Source organism: Triticum dicoccoides, chromosome 7B (genome assembly GCF_002162155.2).
Source record: "Triticum dicoccoides isolate Atlit2015 ecotype Zavitan chromosome 7B, WEW_v2.0, whole genome shotgun sequence".
NCBI classification, from domain to species: domain Eukaryota; kingdom Viridiplantae; phylum Streptophyta; class Magnoliopsida; order Poales; family Poaceae; genus Triticum; species Triticum dicoccoides.
In genome coordinates this window covers 212,312,888-212,333,735 of record NC_041393.1, presented here as the reverse complement: position 1 = coordinate 212,333,735, position 20,848 = coordinate 212,312,888, and the positions used below count along the sequence as shown (strand labels likewise).

The 20,848-nt window shown below is 49.3% G+C and overlaps 1 protein-coding gene across 1 annotated transcript; it reads right to left on the bottom strand.

The window, feature by feature from the left end:
- Positions 1–4,946: 4,946 nt before the first annotated feature.
- On the bottom strand, positions 4,947–8,229 carry LOC119337778. Its single transcript, XM_037609962.1, has 3 exons — positions 7,745–8,229; positions 7,044–7,578; positions 4,947–6,231 (listed from the first exon to the last, which is right to left on the bottom strand). Exons 1-3 carry the CDS (start codon positions 8,119–8,121, stop codon positions 5,242–5,244), a joined length of 1,902 nt encoding a protein of 633 aa, XP_037465859.1. The 5' UTR covers positions 8,122–8,229; the 3' UTR covers positions 4,947–5,241.
- Between the last annotated feature and the right edge of the window lie 12,619 nt (positions 8,230–20,848).

The window sequence follows — 20,848 nt, the reverse complement described above, 5'->3', positions numbered from 1 at the left end:
TCCTATATGCGGTATCTACCTGCCGTTCCAAGTAAATTTGTATGTGCAAGTCTCTAAACCTTCAAATGAAATTCTGTTTTGTATACTCGAACAGCTCATGTATCAACTAGGGATGTCTATATCTTCCATGCTAGGTGGGTTATTCTCAAGAGGAGTGGACTCCGCTCCTCACTAACGAGAAAATGGCTGGTCACCGGGATGCCCAGTCCCATGCTCAAATCAAATCAAAATAATTGCAAACAAAACTCCCCCAGGATTGTTGTTAGTTGGAGGCACCCGTTGTTTCGGGCAAACCATGGATTGATGATTGTTGGTGGTGGGGGAGTATAAACTTTACCATTCTGTTTGGGAACCGCCTATAATATGTGTAGCATGGAAGATATTGAGATCTCTTAGTTGTTATGTTGACATTGAAAGTATACCGCTCAAAATATTATTTATCTCTTCTTCAAAATTGAGCTCTGGCACCTCTACAAATCCCTGCTTCCCTCTGTGAAGGGCCTATCTATTTACTTTTATGTTGAGTCATCACCCTCGTATTAAAAAGCACCAGTTGGAGATCACCGTTGTCATTTGTATGCATTACTATTAATTTATATTGAGTATGGCTATGAATGGATCTCTTTTACCATGAATTACAATGTCTAGTTAGTCCTTAATCTTCAGAGGTGCTCTACATTTATGTTTTGCGGACTCAGAAAGGGCTAGCGAGATACCATCTTATTATATCATATTATGATTGTTTTGAGAAAGTGTTGTCATCCGAGATTTATTATTAATGCTCGCTAGTTGATTATGCCATTGATATGAGTAAACATGAGACCTAAGTGTTATTGTGAATATGGTTAGTTCATAATCTTTGTTGAAAAATTGAATGCTGGATTTACATATTTGCAACAACAAGAGCAAACAGAGTTTGTAAAAGTTTTTCTTTATCACTTTCAGTTTGTCAACTGAATTGCTTGAGGACAAGCAAATGTTTAAGCTTGGGGGAGTTGATACCTCTCCATCGTATCTACTTTTTCCAAACACTTTTACCCTTGTTTTGGACTCTAACTTGCATGATTTGAATGGAACTAACCCGGACTGACGCTATTTTCAGCAGAACTGCCATGGTGTTATTTTTATGCAGAAATAAAAGTTCTCGGAATGACCTGAAAATCCACGGAGCAATTTTTTGAAATTAATAAAAAATATTGGCAAAAGAATCAAGGCCAGGGGGCTCACACCCTTTCCACGAGGGTGGGGGCGCACCCCCTGCCTCGTGAGCCCCCTGGAGCTCCACCGACCTCAACTCCAACTCCATATATTCACGTTCGAGGAAAAAAATCAGAGAGAAGGATTCATTGCGTTTTACGATACGGAGCCGCCGCCAAGCCCTAAACTCTCTCGGGAGAGCTGATCCGGAGTCCGTTCGGGGCTCCGGAGAGGGGAACCCGTCGTCGTCGTCATCATCAACCATCCTCCATCACCAATTTCATGATGCTCACTGCCGTGTGTGAGTAATTCCATTGTAGGCTTGCTGGACGGTGATGGGTTGGATGAGATTTACCATGTAATTGAGTTAGTTTTGTTAGGGTTTGATCCCTAGTATCCACTATGTTCTGAGATTGATGTTGCTATGACTTTGCTATGCTTAATGCTTGTCACTAGGGCCCGAGTGCCATGATTTCAGATCTGAACATATCATGTTTTCATGAATATATGTGAGTTCTTGATCCTATCTTGCAAGTCTAGTCACCTATTATGTGTTATGATCCGACAACCCCGAAGTGATAATAATCGGGACCACTCTCGATGATGACCGTAGTTTGAGGAGTTCATGTATTCACTAAGTGTTAATGCTTTGGTCCGGTACTCTATTAAAAGGAGGCCTTAATATCTCTTAGTTTCCAATAGGACCCCGCTGCCACGGGAGGGTAGGACAAAAGATGTCATGCAAGTTCTTTTCCATAAGCACGTATGACTATATTCGGAATACATGCCTACATTACATTGATGAACTGGAGCTAGTTCTGTGTCACCCTATGTTATAACTATTGCATGAGGAATCGCATCCGACATAATTATCCATCACTGATCCAATGCCTACGAGCTTTTCACATATTGATCTTTGCTTAGTTACTTTTCCGTTGCCACTATTACAATTACTACAAAACTACTACTGTTACTTTTGCCACTATTACCGTTACTTCCATACTACTTTGCTACTAAATACTTTGCTGCAGATACTAAGTTATCCAGGTGTGGTTGAATTGACAACTCAACTGCTAATACTTGAGAATATTCTTTGGCTTCCCTTGTGTCGAATCAATAAATTTGGGTTGAATACTCTACCTTCAAAAACTGTTGTGATCTCCTATACTTGTGGGTTATCAAGGGTCTCCAATTATGTTGTGGAGATCGCCCCGAGCAATTTCACGGGTACCGGCGACCGTCTCCAAGGGTTGCCAAAATGTACGGGTTCGGTGACCGCCCCCAAGGGTTGCCATTTGTACGGGTTCGGTGACCGCCCTCAAGGGTCCCTTAGTGGAATCACGGCATCTTGCATTATGCGAGGGCGTGAGAAGATTACGGTGGCCCTAGTGGCTTCTTGGGGAGCATTATGCCTCCACATCTCTTCAAACGGAGATTGGCATCCGCATGGGTGTGAACTTCAAGATACATCATCGTCTCTGCGTGCCTCGGTTATCTCTTACCCGAGCCCTTTACTTATGCACTTTACTTTGTGATAGCCATAATGTTTCATGTCATATATCTTGCTATCACTTAGTTGTTTATCTTGCTTAGCATAAGTTGTTGGTGCACATAGGTGAGCCTAGTTGTTTTAACTGCTAGGATTATTCCGCATTTGTTCAAGTCTAAACCGTAATTATTTTAAAGGGCCTATTCACCTCCCCCTCTAGGCGTCATTCATGATCTTTCAGAAACCCTAACAGTTCGGTCACACCAATACGGTTCTCGGTCTCACCGAGATGGCCTTGCCAACGCTCTGTGACTTGTTGCATTTATTTTGGTCTCGCCGAGTTATGCAATCGGTCTCACCGAGTTGGCTTGGCATTCTCTCTGTTGCCTTATTGCTTCACTTCGGTCTTGCCGAGTTGATGCAATCGGTGTCATCAAGATGATGTTTTCCCTAAAGCTCTAGCACATTGGTCCCACCGAGATTCCTAATATTCACATTTTGAACTAATCGGTCCCATCGAGTTTAGCTATTCGGTCTCACCGAGATGGGTCAAATGTGTGTAACTGTTGGATTTTGTGTGGAGGCTATATATACCCCTCCACCCCTTCTCCATATGAGAGAGAGCCATCAGAACGTGCCTACACTTCCATCATACATTTTCTGAGAAAGAACCACCTACTCATTTGTTGAGATCAAGATATTCCAATCCTACCACAAGAATCTTGATTTCTAGCCTTCCCCAAGTTGCTTTCCACTCAAATCATCTTTCCACCATATCCAAATCTGTGAGAGAGATTTGAGTGTTGGGGAGACTATCATTTGAAGCACAAGAGCAAGGAGTTCATAATCAACACACCATTTGTTACCTTTTGGAGAGTGGTGTCTCCTAGATTGGTTAGGTGTCGCCTGGAGACTCCGTCAAGTTTTGGAGTTGAATCAAGAAGTTTGTAAGGGCAAGAAGATCGCCTACTTCGTGAAGATCTACTCGAGTGAGGCAAGTCCTTCGTGGGCGATGGTCATGGTGGGATAGACAAGGTTGCTTTTTTGTAGACCATTAATGGGTGGAGCCCTCCGACTCGCACAACCGTTATCCTTCGTGGGTTGAAGTCTCCATTAACGTGGACGTACGTTAGAAACCACGCCAAAAATCTTCGTGTCTTCATTGCATTTCGCACTCTCCAAACCCTTCCCTTTACCTTCATATGCAACGTTTTCCTTTCCGCTGCTACACTCTTAAAATTGCATGTGTATGTTGATTGCTTGACTTGTGTTAATTGGTAAAATTTGTCCACAACTAAAATTGGGAAAAGGTTATATTTTTATTTGGTCAAGTAGTCTAATCACTCCTCCAGCGCGCGCTCTAGACATACTTTCGATCCTACAGCAAGCGGTGTTGCAGTCGTCCAAAACCGAGGTGCAACCGGCAGCGCGCGTTGCTGGAACCAGTAACAATGTGTGTTGCGACCGGCGGCGGGGGATGCTGGCGAAAGCTTCTACCGGCAGAAAAAAAATCTTTGACCGATGTGGAAAGAAGATTCAACTGGGAGGGGGAGAGCGAACCAACCTGTGGTTGAGATGGTTAGGTGGATAGTGGTATCCCCAACCCACCAGGGTTCAAATCCTGGTGCTCGCATTATTCCTGGATTTATTTCAGGATTTCCGGCGATGCGCTTTCAGTGGGAGGAGACGTTCCCTTCGATGACGAGGCGCCTACGGTGACTCCATAAATCTCAAGATGATATGCCGGCTCAGTCTTTCGGAGGTGATCATAGGGATAGAGTGTGCGTGTGTGCGTTCATAGGGGTGAGTGTATGCGCGTATATATGAGCGCTTGTGTCTGTACTGATGCTAAAAAAACTAGGAGGGGGAGAAGGTTCAACCCGCGTAAGAAAAGCTTCAATTGGCGTAGGAAAAGTTGAGAACAAGCGTGCAAAACACGCCGAGAGCTGCGACCAACGGCACGGTGGTATTGTGACGGACGTGCTATGACTGTGACGACTAGTTGCAACAACGAAGACGGCGACTGTTGTGTACAGCGACGGCGTCCTGAAAACCTGCGAGGGCAGCGAGCCGGCGGTGATTTGATATCGGTCGCCTCAAACAGTAATAACGGTGCCGGCGGCGCTCCGCTGCCTGCGTTGTCATCCTGCTTGCGTTCTGTGTTTCTTTTGTGGAAAAACGAACGATGTGAGGGCTTCGATCTGACGGACACAGAGGCATCAATCGAACAAGCGGCATGCAACCGGCCCAACTCCAGAGGTGACTAATTTGTCAATCTTTTGATCGTGTGCTTCTAGTATATAAATCTTCCAAATTCTAGTCCAAAACATACAGGACAACAGTTCGAAGGGGAACACTGTTTCCCCGAGTCCCACGAGCGGAGAGACGCGCGCCAAGTCAGTTTCGTACACCCCCCGTCCAAAAGGAAAACTACTAGTAGAACCCATCCATCGCGCCATTTCCTACAACACTGGAATCAAAAGACCCAGGAGCTCCTACCCTACAACATGTACACACAGCTGAGACTCCGTCGCTTCCTGATGTCTCCCACTCGCTCACTTTTTCCCGCGCTTCCTCGTCGGCCGGTCGTCCTTCACCCTCTTGGATGGTGGAGGAGTCGGAGGCGCAGCTGCCCGTTTCGGCGGCCGGCCAACGCTTCTCCTCCCTCCTGACGCTGTCTCGGCAGCCTTCTTGGAGCCCGAGGAGCTGCCCGGCTCTTTCCGGCCATCAGCCTTGGCAGCCTTCTTCTGTTCTGTCGCAGAGAGTTTCAGTGTCTCTAGCAACGACACTCTCTCCGTTGACGGCACTGAGTTCTGCTTCATCCGCTTCAGGAAGTCCACAGCATTCCGCTTCTTGATGACGCCACCTGCTGCCGCCGCTGCCGCCGCCGCCTTGCCACCGCTGCCGCTGCCACCCATCTTGTCAGATTTCTTCGTCCTTTCGTCAGCTGCGGCACCCTCCAAAGCCTTCCCAGTTTTCTGATTTGGAGCGGCGTTCCTGACAGGAGCCCGACCCTTGTTGGTCCTCATACCCCTGGCTTTGTCCTTGGCGTTTCCCTTCTTCTTTCCCTCGTCGAACTCCTCATCTTCATCCGTGTCCTCCTTCTCCACTTTCTCCTTGTTAGCAGCAGCAGCCTTCGCAATGGAGCTCCGCTTCCGGCAAACAATGATCGGCGCGGCCTTCTCGAGGAGCGAACCGGCGACCTCAGCATCCGCCTTGGCCTTCTTGGCGCCGCCCGCCGAGGAGCCACCGCCGACCAGGGCAGCAGCTTTCCCCACCGTCTCGAGGCCGTCCCTCTGGAGAGTCGCGGAGATGCGCTTGGAGACGAGCGCGCGAGTCCTGGTCGCAGCGGCGTGCTCTGGCGAGCCACGCGGGAAGAAGACGAGAGCGTTGGCGCATAGCAGCAGCAGGTCGCGGAAGAACTCGGAGGCCGACGCGTAGCAAGCGCTGTCCGGCCCGCCCGCGGCCCCACCGGATTCCAGCCTGGATCCGATCATCTCCAGGTCCACGTGGCGCCTGATGGTGCCCTTGTACTTGCCGCTCTCCTGCACATAGTTTCGGTGGGTCGGTGAGCAGAGAAAGAGAGAGAAGCACCAACGATTATTATATTATATTATTGAAGCTAGTATAAAGTTGAGTCATATTTTGGGACGGAGTACGAAAGAAAAAGTTAGGAAGAAAATCAGTTTCAAATAGGAAAACCGACACAGCGCGCATGTGAGACCACGATTTGTTCCCCATTTTCCTTGTGGAGAAAATAGCAGCCAATTTGGAGGAGAAGGTTAGATTGGATTGTATTCTCTGGCGGGGGCAGGCGGCAACTAGTACCAAGTGGCCGACACGAAGGGCCCACCAGCATCGCCAACGAAGACATCGGTATTTGGGACGGGGGGCCCACCACCAGGCAACGCGCACCGCCTGCCCTGCCTATCCCCAGCTCACCGCGGGTTGGACGGTCCAGATCGATCGCGTTCGTGCCAGTACGTAACGAACGAGACGACGAGACCGTGCGAACAGCCAGATTCCATGTGCTCTTCTCCCTCGACGAAGATGTGTAGAGGGGTTATTCCAGTTTGGAAGCAACGCAAACGTGTATGGTCGCTGATGTATTTTTTGTTGCCTAATAATCAGAATAATAGTTTCGTGATTACGTCTTGCCGGCCAACGGATCTCGATGTGGCACAAAGATTGAATTATTTATTGTTAATTTACTTAATTAACCGAGATAACTATTTCGCTGAACAAGATGATGAATTGAGCATTTGTGCCTTTTTTTTACCGAGGGTAAGGAAGGTGGGAAAGGGTAAATAAGAGATTTCTTCCAGGAAAAGAAAAGAAAACGAGAGAAATTTTTTACCTGGCTCTCGAGCCGCCGCTCGAACACGGCGCCGGACTTGCTGGTCCGGACCGACTCGAGGAAGGCGAGGAGCGGCTCGGCCTCCGCGGCGGGGAGGGGCACGGGCGCCGACGTGGAAGCCAAGTCGCCACCGCCTACCTTCCGCAGCCGGCGACGCCGTTTATGGGACGGGCTGGCCGAGCTCTGCACGTCGCTGCTCTCCTTCACCGCGTCGGCTTCCTTCGACCCGGCCGCCGACTCGCCGGAGGCCTCATCCTTTGCGGCCATATCGCCGGCGGCCGGCTCATCCTTCGCCTCCGCGTCGCCGTCGGCGGCGGCACCGCCAGAGTCGTGCCCCGGCGGTGGCTTCAGATCTGAGGAGTTGGACTCCTTGCATGACCGGGCGGAAGCCTCGCCGGAGAGGCCGTTCTCACCGCCAGCCTCCTCTGGCGACTCGTTCCCTGTCTCCCGTTCATCCTTGAACGCCGGCGTGGTCTCGCCGGAGAGGCTCCTCTCTCGTTCCTCCTTCAGCCGTTTCACCTTTGATTGCAATGACCTGGCCGTGCAAACGAAAATAAATAATAAGCATTTTTTTTCAAAGAAAAATAAACAGCGACCGACAGATCAGCATCGGACGGCCCACGAGAGGCCGCACTGGACGAACAGGATGAAACTAAAGGCGTTTGATGTTTCTTTTTTATTTTCTGGCTGTTATTTTTTACCCGATCGAGAGATCGTATCGCTCGACCTCGCGGCGGAGCTCGGCGACCCGCAACTTCCTGAGCTCATCCACCCACGCGTCGGAGACGGCGGCGTTTGGGTCAGGTTCCCCGCCTCCGTCCTCGTCGGCGACGGCGGCGAACCGACGGTGAAGGAGGCGGAAACGGAGGCGGCAGCTGGTGGGCGTGAGCCGCGCGGCGGCGGAGGGACTGCGCGACTGCACCTCCAACGCCACCGACTCCCAGCTCGCGGTGCCGTGGCGACTCACGGCGCACGCCAGCAGCAGCTCCTCGAGAGTCCCCCAGATCTCGCCGCCGGCCGCCGCCGCCGGCGACGACGACTCCGGCGAGACATCGGGATCGTCCGATCTGGCCGCCATCCGCCTCCCCTCCGCCCAATCGCTGCCACGTCGACACGGTGACCACGGCGAGGGCTCATAGCGCCGCCTCCATGGACGGTGAGGTGCGCTAGGGTTTGGTTGGTCTGTTTTGGCCTCGTCCCGCCCGCCTATTCCCTTCCCCTCTCTGCCTATCTATCTCTGTGTGGTTCGTCTAGGTTTTGGTTCTGGTTCGGCCCCCATCTTTTCGTCTTTTTCTCCCCATTTTTCTGCCCACTTTCTTTATCTGGTTCGCTTTTTAAAATCTTCGGAAATGGAAGCATCGTGTACCAAGCCCGATTGGGCAATTCTGAGGTTTCGAGGGGGTCTCCTCTGGAAAGTGGGCCGATTAATTGGAAAAATATTATGGCGCTGGGCCCACATGTCATTGTCCAACGGAATTGTTTATCTGACATGTTCTCCCAGGCATCCATGGTGCATGGTGCGGTGCTTTAGCGTGACAAATAATGCGGCACACCGTGCGGTGTAATAAAGAGTGCGCTGACACATCGGACCCACCGTACCTTAAGCAAGGGCTCAGTTGCTTAACCACTATTCTTAGCTTTAACTCTTGCAATCTTCATCTAGAGAGAAAGATTACGGTCTTACGGACGTCTGATTGAGTTATGTGGAACAGTGGCAGTGGTTCTATTTCTTTTTTATCACGGCGACTCACTACATGTAAAGAAAAAGTATCAGTACGACATTTCTATCTTGTGAACCGGTGATCCCTTTTCCTGGTTGCTTCGGCCGTGGCCTCCGGAGGAACTGGTGGCGAGGTGGCGAGCACGTATTTTTTTTTAGCATCAGTACAGACACAAGCGTTCATATACACGCGCATACACTCACCCTTATGAACGCACACACGCACACCCTATCCCTATGAGCACCTTCGAGAGACTGAACTGGCATATCATCTTGAGATTTACGAAGTAACCGTAGGCGCCTCGTCGTCGACGGGAACGTCTCCTCCCACTGAAAGTGCATCGCCGGAAATCCTGAAATAAATCCAGGAATAATGCGAGCACCAGGATTTGAACCCTGGTGGGTTGGGGATACCACTGTCCACCTAACCATCTCAACCACAGGTTGATTCGCGGCGAGCACGGTTGATATGTGTCCGGTGTTTTTTTTCCTTTTTCCTTTTAACTCCGCTCTTCGGATTTTATTTATTCAGCGGTAGTACATTAAAGTATGTAGCAACATTCCTTAGGGTATCTTCAACGCACGACCTAAATGTATGTTCGTTTTATCTGGATTACGTCCGTTTAAGGATGGCAAACGGACACGCCCATCCACTTGTGGGCATGCGGCCGTCAGTGCATCCAACCGGCCCGCCACATTGCAAACTGTCCGTTTTCTCACACGTGAAATTTAACACAAAAAATCTAAAAATGACAATGCAAATAATATAAAAGATTAATATAAACATTAAGACGTCCACGATAGCGAAGTTCATCACATTAATATAAACGTACATGTAAAAAACATTAAAGAAACTAGATAAGGACCGTCGTCGTCGCCGCTGCCGCTGCCATCGTCTTGCGTAGCCACCGTCCTACTCGTCGTCGTCGTCATTGCCTGTGAGGGTCGACGTACGGAAGTGGCTGCCAGAGGTGGGTTGGCGTGCACAACCTCTTCCGGTGGCGGGGAAGGTGACCACGGGTCGGCGTCCATGTCCGGCGTGCACGACACGGTCTCCGTCCACGTCCAGGACTGCCCGACCAAGGTCGAGTTCCATCCCGCCGGCTCCTCCCTCGGCGCATCTGCCCGCACGTCCTTGACGTAGGTGTCGATCTCGGGGAAGGCGACGTCGCCAGGCGCTAATAGGGCCATGATCTCCTCGAGGCCCTGCCATTGGCGCCCGTCGTGGGTGTGGAATGAGTCCTCTATCACCTGCCTTATTAGGTCCTCCTCCTCCTCGGCCGTCATTGGCTCGGGTGGTGGCGGGGACAGAGACGACAACGCGTTGGAGTGCAGGCGCGAACTAGCCTACGCCCACGCAGCTGGGGCAAGCTGGGAGCGCGCGCTGCGGTCAGAAAGCATGCGCCACGAGCTCGGTCGACGGCCCGCGAAGTACGACTACCAGCGGATGTCGTGCTCGTCACGGAGCCACGTATCCCATAACGGCGACAATGGTGTACCTCCAATCGTCGATGAGGTCCGGCGGCAGGCGAGCACGTCGTCGGTTGATCTCCTCCAGTCGGGCGCGGCCGCTCACCGGGACCGGTGGGATGGGCATCCGATCGGCAAGAGGTGCCAGTTGTTGGGGATGGGCACGTCGCTCCACGGCAGCGGCGTGCGCATCTCCCAGTACCTCTTGTGGATCTCGGCCTTGACGTATGGTTGCTGACGTGGCGGGGCGCCGTTTGGCGAGATATGGAACGCGGCTGGTGGAGGCGGAGGTGGCAGGGTAGTGGAGCGGCGATGGTGGCCGGACGACAACACGGCCTCATGGTCATGCCTCGTCTTGTGACCGGGGAACCAGCGGCCCACCATTATCGCCGGCGGGGACGTGGAGGAGCGTTGGGCTAGGGTTTGGTTGTCGGGCTTCGAGGAGGCACGCGTCGCCGGAGTGGGGAAGTGGAAGTGTGGACACCCACCGGTCCACGGCTTTCACATTAAAAAGGATGCTGACCGCTCGGCCAGGGTGGCTGCCAGGCGGGGCCTCCTGCGCATGTGCAGTAAATGCGGGCGGTGGCTGGTAGGTGGGCGGCTGCCACGCGGGGCCGAGGCGGACGCGAAGCGGGCGCCTAGGCATCCGTTCGTCGTCCGTGTGGATGCAAATCCGACGCATGTTTGAGATGGAAATGGGGAGGGCCAGACATGAAACGGACAGAAAATGGGGATGGGGGCGCGCGTTGCGACGTGCGGTCTATCCGTTTGGGCCCAAACGGGCGGATGAGGGCGGGATGGGATCGCACGTTGGAGTTGGCCTTAGGGCATCTCCAACAGAAACCCGCAAAAAAACCTCCTGCATCCGTCCGCGGACATGGATGTGGGAGGTCGACATCCAACGCTATATGCACATACATTTCAAACTAATTTTTAACAAATCAGATGAAATTCAAGCAAACACATCCGGATTTCGTACAAACATAATGGATTTAACTACATTTCAAACATTTAGAACAAAAAAAGACCCGCCCCTATAACCTATCCTGCGGCGGTGCCCGGCGTCCAAGCCCGTGTCATCCTCCTTCGACCATCTCCATGAGCACCGGCGATAAGACCGATGAAGTGAAAGTGCGGTCTCCGGCGAGCAAGAGTAGGACACGGGAGACAGGCCGGCCCACATAGGACACCAGGCCTCGCCGCCTACCGTGGTCTACTCATCCTCGAAGGAGTTCGCGCCTTGTCCGTCGCTGGTGGACATGAGGTCCATGAGGGAAATGGTGGCGCCTTGGCTGTTGTCGTCCCACCGGGCCGGCTGATAGTTCATCGGTGGCGCGTAGGAGGTCCGGCTAGCTATGTTCTCCTCTGCGATCGCCTGTAGCTATGCCTCGACGGCTGCTACTTCCTGGCGAGCGGTGGCTTGAACCTGGACGACATCGTAGATGGCATCTTGCTCCGCGATGAAATTTGGGTTCGCCGCGGCCATGGCCACCACGGCCTACTCACTTGCACGCTCGCTGTAGGTCGGGCCCTTCGCCAACCGGTATTGCTCCAGGAGGAACAGGCGTCCGGGTGCGTCAATGCACAGCGCTGGAGTGGGTTACTCGGTTGGTGAGCCTGCTTAATGGTGGCAGACGGATGGGAAGCCGCATTGAATGGGCGCGGTAGATACCCGTCTCGTCCAGTCGAGTCACGCGTCTCTAGCATTGAACAATCATGGACACTGGAGACGTGTCACGGGTGGTGCCTTATGTCTACTACACAACCTTCTTCTTGTAGACGTTGTTTGGCCTCCAAGTGCAGAGGTTTGTAGGACAATTGCAAATTTCCCTCAAATGGATGACCTAAGGTTTATCAATCCGCGGGAGGTGTAGGATGAAGATGGTTGATGACCCACAAGTATAGGCGATCTATCGTAGTCCTTTCGATAAGTAAGAGTGTCGAACCCAACGAGGAGCAGAAGGAAATGACAAGCGGTTTTCAATAAGGTATTCTCTCCAAGCATTGAAATTGTAGGTAACAGATAGTTTTGTGATAAGATAATTTGTAACGGGTAACAAGCAATGAAAGTAAATAAGGTGCAGCAAGGTGGCCCAATCCTTTTTGTAGCAAAGAACGAGCCTGGACAAATTCTTATAATGAGAAAAGCGCTCCCGAGGACACATGGGAATTATCGTCAAACTAGTTTTCATCACGCTCATATGATTCGCGTTCGGTACTTTGATAATTTGATATGTGGGTGGAGCGGTGTTGGATACTGCCCTTTCTTGGACAATCATCCCACTTATGATTAACCCCTATTGCAAGCATCCGCAACTACAAAAGAAGTATTAAGGTAAACCTAACCATACCATGAAACTAGTGGATCCAAATCAGCCCCTTACGAAGCAACGCATAAACTAGGGTTTAAGCTTCTGTCACTCTAGCAACCCATCATCTACTTATTACTTCCCAATGCCTTCCTCTAGGCCCAAATAATGGTGAAGTGTCATGTAGTCGACGTTCACATAACACCACTAGAGGAGGGACAACATACATCTCATCAAAATATCGAACGAATACCAAATTCACATGACTACTAATAGCAAGACTTCACCCATGTCCTCAGGAACAAACGTAACTACTCACAAAGCATATTCATGTTCATGATCAGAGGAGTATTAATATGCATTAAGGATCTGAACATATGATCTTCCACCAAGTGAACCAATTAGCATCAACTACAAGGAGTAATCAACACTACTAGCAACCCACAGGTACCAATTTGTGGTTTTGGATACAAGATTGGATACAAGAGATGAACTAGGGTTTGAGAGTAGACGGTGCTGGTGAAGATGTTGATGGAGATTGACCCCCTCCCAATGAGAGGATCGTTGGTGATGACGATGGTGATGATTCCCCCCTCCTGGAGGGAAGTTTCCCCGGCAGAACAGCTCCGCCGGAGCCCTAGATTGGTTCCGCCTTGTGGCGGCGGAGTTTCGTCCCATAAGTTTTCTTATGATTTTTTCCAGGGTAGAAGACATCATATAGCAGAAGTTGGGCACCGGAGGGCCACCAGGAGGCCCACGAGGCAGGGGGCGCGCCCAGTAGGGGTGGGTGCGCCCCCACCCTCGTGGCCAGGGTGTGGGCCCCCTCGTGTACTTCTTTTGCTCAATAATTATTATTAATTCCAAAAATGACTTTCGTGGAGTTTCAGAACTTTTGGAGTTGTGCAGAATAGGTCTCCAATTTTTGCTCTTTTTCCAGCCAGAATCCCAGCTGCCGGCATTCTCCCTCTTCATGATAAACCTTGTAAAATAAGAGAGAATAGCCATAAGTATTGTGACATAATGTGTAATAACAGCCCATAATGCAATAAATATTGATATAAAAGCATGATGCAAAATGGACGTATCAACTCCCCCAAGCTTAGACCTCGCTTGTCCTCAAGCGGAAGCCGATATCGAAAAATATGCCCACATGTTTAGAGATAGAGGTGTCGATAAAAATAAAATACGAACATGAGGGCATCATGATCATTCTTATAACAACAACATATATAGATTTTGTCATATGATTTCTTATGCTCAAGTAACAATCTATTCACAATGTCAAGTATGGTACAAAAACTTCATTGAGAACTAACAAACTATAATCTCAGTCATTGAAGCAATTGAAATTTATCATAACATCAGAAAGATTCAAGAATAGAGCTTTTCAGCAAGTCCACATACTCAAGTATCATATAGTCTTCTACAATTGTTAACACTCACGCAATACTCATGGTTATGGAGTTTTAATCGGACACTAAGAAAGATAGGGGCTTATAATTTTGCCTCCCAATGTATTCACCTTTGGGTGATGTCAACAATAATAGTTCATGCTAACTTACATCCAATTGGATATATATATCAAGATCTTTCCAACACGAGGTGCTTGCCAAAGGATAAAATGAAAAAGGGAAAGGTGAAGATCACCTTGACTCTTGCATAAAGTAAAAGACATAAAGTAAAAGATACGCCCTTCGCAGAGGGAAGCAGAGGTTGTCATGTGCTTTTAGGGTTGGATGCACAAAATCTTAATGCAAAAGAACGTCACTTTATATTGCCACTTGTGATATGAACCTTTATTATGCAGTCTATCGCTTTTATTACTTCCATATCACATGATCGTATAAAGCTTATTTTCTCTGCAATAATAAGTCATACATATTTAGAGAGCAATTTTTATTGCTTGCAACATGACAACTTACTTGAACGATCTTATTCAATCCATAGGTAGGTATGGTGGACTCTCATGGCAAGACTGGGTTTAAGGATATTTGGAAGCACAAGTAGTATCTCTACTTGGTGCAAGGAATTTGGCTAGCATGAGGGGGAAAGGCAAGCTCAACATGTTTGAATGATCCATGACAACTCTTTAGCATGTGAAAACCTCTCTTTAACTGAGATGTGAGAAAACATAAACCATTACGTTGTCTTCCTTGTCCAACATCAACTCTTTAGCATGTCATACTTTAATGAGTGCTCACAATCATAAAAGATGTCCAAGATAGTATATTTATATGTGAGAACCTCTCTTTCTTTATTACTTCCTATTAATTGCAACGATGAACAAAACTACGCTTGCCAACTCTCAACAAATTTTATGCCTCATACTCTCTATGGTGAAGTCATCACTATCCATAAGATCATTATGAACTCTTTTATTCTTTTTATTCTTTTTATGCACTTAAGATCATGGCAAGATAGCAAAGCCCTTGGCTCAACACTAATCTTTATTATATAGCTCACAGACTCGATTACATAGAGGGATCACAAAGCAAAACTCAAAACTAATTCATACCAAAGCTTTATTATACTAGATCTAGATAATACCAAAAGGATCGAACTAAGTAAAACGGTAAAGATAGGAGTCCGATGGTGATACGATACTGGGGCACCTCCCCCAAGCTTGGCAGTGGCCAAGGGGAGTGCCCATACCCATGTGATTATGTCCTCGGAGGTGGTGAAGAAGGAGTTGTTGATGATGTAGGCTTGTCGTCCATCTTACAAGGCATAGGCTCACCATCATAGAAGGATGATCGAGTCTCCAGGATCCTCAAATCTGCAGCCAAACTCATCCTCTTGAATCTATATTCATACTCACAGTTTTGGTTTTGCAGATCATAGATCTGGGCTTGGAGGTGCTTGATTTTATCATGAATCTTGAAGATGGCCTCCCCAATGTTCTTGGCATCTAGCTTGTGGTTGTTGGTGAACTCCACGATCATCATCTGGTTGGCGTTGAGTCCATGCTCCACCATCCCTTGGCACTTGAAAACTTGTTGTTCCATAGCTTCGAGCTTTGTCTCCACGCTTCCGGTACGCCTTGGTCCCTCCACATCGCGGATGTGCATCATCCCCTCACGCATCTCAATGGTTTGAGGGTGTTGCAGCACCTCCGCAAGATAGGGGTTGATAACCCTCTCGAAAAACTTGTCCTTGGGAGCGCTTGGAGACGTCATGGTGCTCTAGATCTGTAATAGAAACAACTTAAAACAAAAACAGAAGATTTTTTCGTGATACGGTGGTCAAAACCTTCGGGAGATTATATAATGATTTTTTATCGACCAAAAGAAGTAACGTACAAGAGAACGGAGTCCGGGTGTCAGGACCCCGACTCAATGCCACATCAATCTAGCATGTAACACCTCATATCACTTTGCGGCCTCACGCACGGTATTCCCACGGGTGTCGCCTTACCTTTTCCCGGGACCGTTTGCGCCTTTTGGCACACGTATATGATAGTGTCGCTAGCATCCATATGATAAGGAGCCCGGGCTGACATGGCTAGTCGTAAACCCAAAGTGGCACAAACTTACAGGGACAGGCATCCATGACCCAGCATCGAACGTGTCGGTCATCAGCGAGTGAATCCAGGCTGTAGCACTGGGCTAGCAGGACTCCGGTGAACCGGGCTGTAGCGGGCTAACAGGACTCCGGTATTCATCGCGTGACATTTCCCCGAAGGGACAGACACAGGAACGAAGAAGGACACATGCCGGCCAGCCTAAGTGTTCCGGAGCAGTAGCAAGCTACCATGGCTCAGTGGAAACACTAGGAGACATTTCCCGGTAAGAGAGGCTACTAAGAATAAACAACTAGATAGTCAGATCCCACACATACCAAGCATTTCAATAACATACACACAATATGCTCGATATGTGCAAATACAACATGGCATCACAACATGACTCTACAACTCAAGTATTTAATCATTAGGCTCCGAGGAGCGAGATATTACAAACAGGGGTCTCATGACCCAACATTCAGAGCAAACAAGTCAAGCATGAGCGGAAGCTTAACATGTCTGAGTACAGACATCTACAAATGAAAAAGGCTGAGAAGCCTGACTATCTACCAGATCCTGCCGAGGGCACAAGATCGTAGCTGAGGTATCAAGCTAAACATCGAAGTCCACGCGGAACTACTAGTGAGACCGAAGTCTCTCTGCAAAAACATAAAATAGGCAAACGTGAGTACAAATGTACCCAGCAAGACTTACATCAGAACTATCTACATATGCTTCATTATCAACAAAGGGGATGGTGGGGTTTAACTGCAGCAAGCTAGCTTTGACTCGGTGGCTATCCTAAACTACGACTGCAAGTAACTCTTTTGAGGTGGCGCACACGAGTCCACATATTCACCATATCAATACACCACTATGGATCCGCTCCCGTCTCCCTACGAGAACGCCATCCATAGCACTCATGCTTATCTTGCGTATTTTAGAGTATCCACTTTCACTTGTCTATGAACAGATATAAGCAACCCAGAAGTCCTTTTTCGCGGACACGGCTATTCGAATAGATGATGTTAACCCTGCAGGGGTGTACTTCTTCACACACGCTCTCACCACTTACCGCCGTTTACACGACATGTACTCGGCAACCTTCAAGCGGAAGCCCAACGTGGGTGTCGGCCACGGCCTGCCTAAACACTCAAGTCTCTAGTCCAGGTTTATCGCCTATTCGGGTTCCATCCATGAGGAGATCCGGCCGGGGTTTCGCTCACAGCCCCAAACGATGTGAACAGGGTTCCGTGACACCAAACAGGCGCCCGGTATACCCGGCCACGTGCCTACCGCATCACAGCCCACCCCTCCGGTCAGCGCTGCCCACGGCCTCCAGCATACTACAAACACCAGAAACTACTTGCAACTCCTGGACAGAGGACAAGGGTGATCAAGAAGCCGAGAGGGTCCATTGGTTTCGGGCCCAATGCGTGGTAGTAGCTGAATCATGGATCACAAACACAGAACTCAGTTCCTGAGGATGGCTGCAATGAGACAACCCACCATGTACTCCTACATGGCCTCTCACCGCTACCTTTACCAAATCCTGTTCACACGCTTAGCTCACACACCGTAGGACATGTTCACACACCTCTGATTCATCCCGGATGAATCAGACCTGACGCAACTCTAAGCAATAGCAGGCATGACAAACAAACATGAATGAGTAGGCACAACAGGGCTCAAACAATTCCTACTCATGCTAGTGGGTTTCATCTATTTACTGTGGAATGACAGGTCATGCAAAGGATAAAGGGGTTCAGCTACCGCAGCAAGTAACAGTTGAATCGTTGTTGTCCTAATGCAGTAAAAGAGAGCAGAAGCGAGAGAGTGGGATTGTATCGGAATGAACAAGGGGGTTTTGCTTGCCTGGCACTTCTGAAGATAGCATTGAGTCTTCATCAGTGTCAACGATCACATCGTCGGTACAACGTCTATCGAGGGGGAACAACACCGGCAAACACAGAAGAAACACGATCAATGCAATGCACAATATGATGCATGCTATGACATGGCAATATGAATGTGTTTTGGGCTAATGCACCTAGCTATGATTTAAATGAAGTTGGTTTGAATACATGATTCAAATTCCAACTCCATATATGGTTATTTAAATGCCCTTTATTTGTTTTGTCCAAAACAGAGGACAAACATTGTTCAAACATGCATGAAAATGGTACAGATGGGTTCCTTGAATTTTTCTGATAATTTTTCATATATAATTTGTTTGATTTGGAGTCACGGTTGAATTACTATGATTTTTAGAAGTTTTAGCTATTTTCTGAAATAAATAAATCGTTTAGATTTATTTAAAATCCAGAAAAGGGTTTACTGCGTCAGCCTGACATCATCATGACGTCAGCAAGTCAACGAGGCACGGTCCGGGTCAAACCTGACACGTGGGTCCCGTGTGTCAGTGTAATTAGTTAAACTAAAATTGCTTTAAACTAATCCTAAATAGTTAACAGGGCTGGGCCCCACCTGTCATTGACTCAGGAGAGTCAACCAGGGCCCACCCGTGGTCAAGGTCAACGTCGGCTACACCGGTGTTTAGCCGCCAGTGAGCCCGACGCGGCGGCGAGAGTGGTTTTGGCCACTCCGACGACCAAATGGGCCGCGGAGGGCATCTAGGTGGAGCTGGGGGCGAGCCGAAGCTCTTGGTGGAGTTAGCTGGGGTCGGGGTGGCCGGAATCGGCACCGGCGACGACCTAGGTGGCCGCCGGAGTTCGGCCGAGGTCGAACACGGCGCTGCGGTGCACTAGAGGGGAAACGGAAGGGCGCTGCAGGCTCCTGGGAGGGCGGTGAACTTGTTAACATGCTCGGGCGCAAGCTGGGGTGGCCCTGGCCACGACGGCGCCATGGCCGGCGGTGAGGAGCAATCGGCTCCGGTGATTAGGGCGGCTAGAGGGTGCGTTCCGCAGCGAGAAGAGAGGGGAAAGACGGCAGGGCTCACGTAGATCACGAAGCGATGCTCGGGGTAGCCGGGGGCGTGCTGAGGATGAAGAATCGTCGAGGGCGATCGCCGGCGACCGAAGCTTGAAGACGGGGTCGAGGCGGTCGTCTTGGGGCGTCCGGCGCTCGGGGCTTGCTCTAGGAGGTGTAATGGATGGTGGCGGAGCTCAGGCGACACGGGGAGGCGAGGGGAGCACGGTAGGCGTGGCTATGGCGAGCGGCGGTGAAGAGCTCCGCTCAGGAGAGAGCCAGGGAAGGGGAGAGGCCACGGGCGAGGGAGAGAGGGGTCAGGGGGGTGCGTGGCGCTCGGGGGAGGCGTCCAGAGCGTCGGGGAAGGAGAGCGGCAAGCAGGAGGTGGCTCGGCGCGTGCCGGCATGCGGTGGCCACACGCCTCGCGTCCTTCTGGCGCGAGGTGGGAGACGGTGGTGGTTCGGTGGGCTGGGCCGCTGGAATTGGGCCAGGTGGGCTGAGAGGTGAGCGCCAGGTAGGGTTTCTCTCCTCTCTGCTTTTCCTATTTCTTTCTGTTTTCTAGTTTTTGCTATTTGTTTTGACTTAGTAATAATACCAAACCATTTCATAAAATCTTGGAAACAATTATGGGTGCTTTCTGAATTATTTCAGTGACCCTTAACAATTTCCAACATTTATTTGAACATTTAAATTATTTATAGTATTTAAATGCCCAAAGTCAAATACAATAGGATTTAATTCAAAAATCCAGAATGGCCTAGAAATATGTGCATCATTGTTGGCAGGGGTTTTCACCTTTAACAAAAATAATGAACTTTTCTAAAGGGCACTCTGGGTTCATTGAAAATATTTTTATTTTGATCCTAATTGCATTTTATTTAGTGCTAGGGTTTGTCATCCCCATTTCAAGTTTAAAAGAAATTTAGACATGATGCAGCAACCAAGCTAGCCCAAGTGCATAGCAAAGCCAGGGATGTGACAACTCACCCCCACTAAACAAGAATCTCGTCCCGAGATTCAAGCGTAGGGTAAGGTGAAGGGGGAACGCAAACTAGCACAATCTTCACGATCCAGGTTGCACTTCAACTGAACGTTGATTCGTTCACCATCATTGTCTCGAAGTCTTGCTCTGAGAACTCCAACTATCATGACAACGAGAGGAAGGAAAGACCCCAAAAGAATCGTTCTTCTCGAAGGTCGAACAACTCAGGATTAACTCATGGAATGAGACATAGCAACATCTCTTGAGCTGAGAGACGAAGCACACCTCTAGCGGAAAGGAGTGGAACAAATGACGGAGGTTTACCAGGTAGACTACAATTCCACACTTAACAGGGTGGTAAACGGTTGTCAGCGCAGCGAGGAGTTGAGTTGCCATGATACCACAACGAGGCACCTTAGGGATGGTGACTCGTAGATATATCCCCTGAAGTGGCAAAAAGAATAACCTTTGATTCAGAGACCATTGAAACTCTTTAAACCAGCCTAAGGCAATTCTCGAGTGATCGTTTGGAGGGGGTCGGTAGAATGGCATATTCGGACTTGGATGATGTGGATTACCTTGTTGAAGACAACGTAATGGATGAATTTGCTTACCACCGGAAATGGAAGAGACCCATGGTAGAATGGCACATTGGCGGTGCAAGCTGGGAACAAAATGCAAATGCTGGGAATGATTCTGGTAACTGGGGAAGAACCCAACAATAGAGAGTGAATTCACTGTTTGAAAGGTCATAGCATTGCCGAGGAAACTAAGAGCATCCCAGTTAGTGTCGATGATAACACCTAGCGCTTGTGCGTGCTCTCAAGAACTTGAGCATTTCCATATTCATCAGGTTTTACCAACATCCGTGTCAAGGATCCTGGCAACACAACT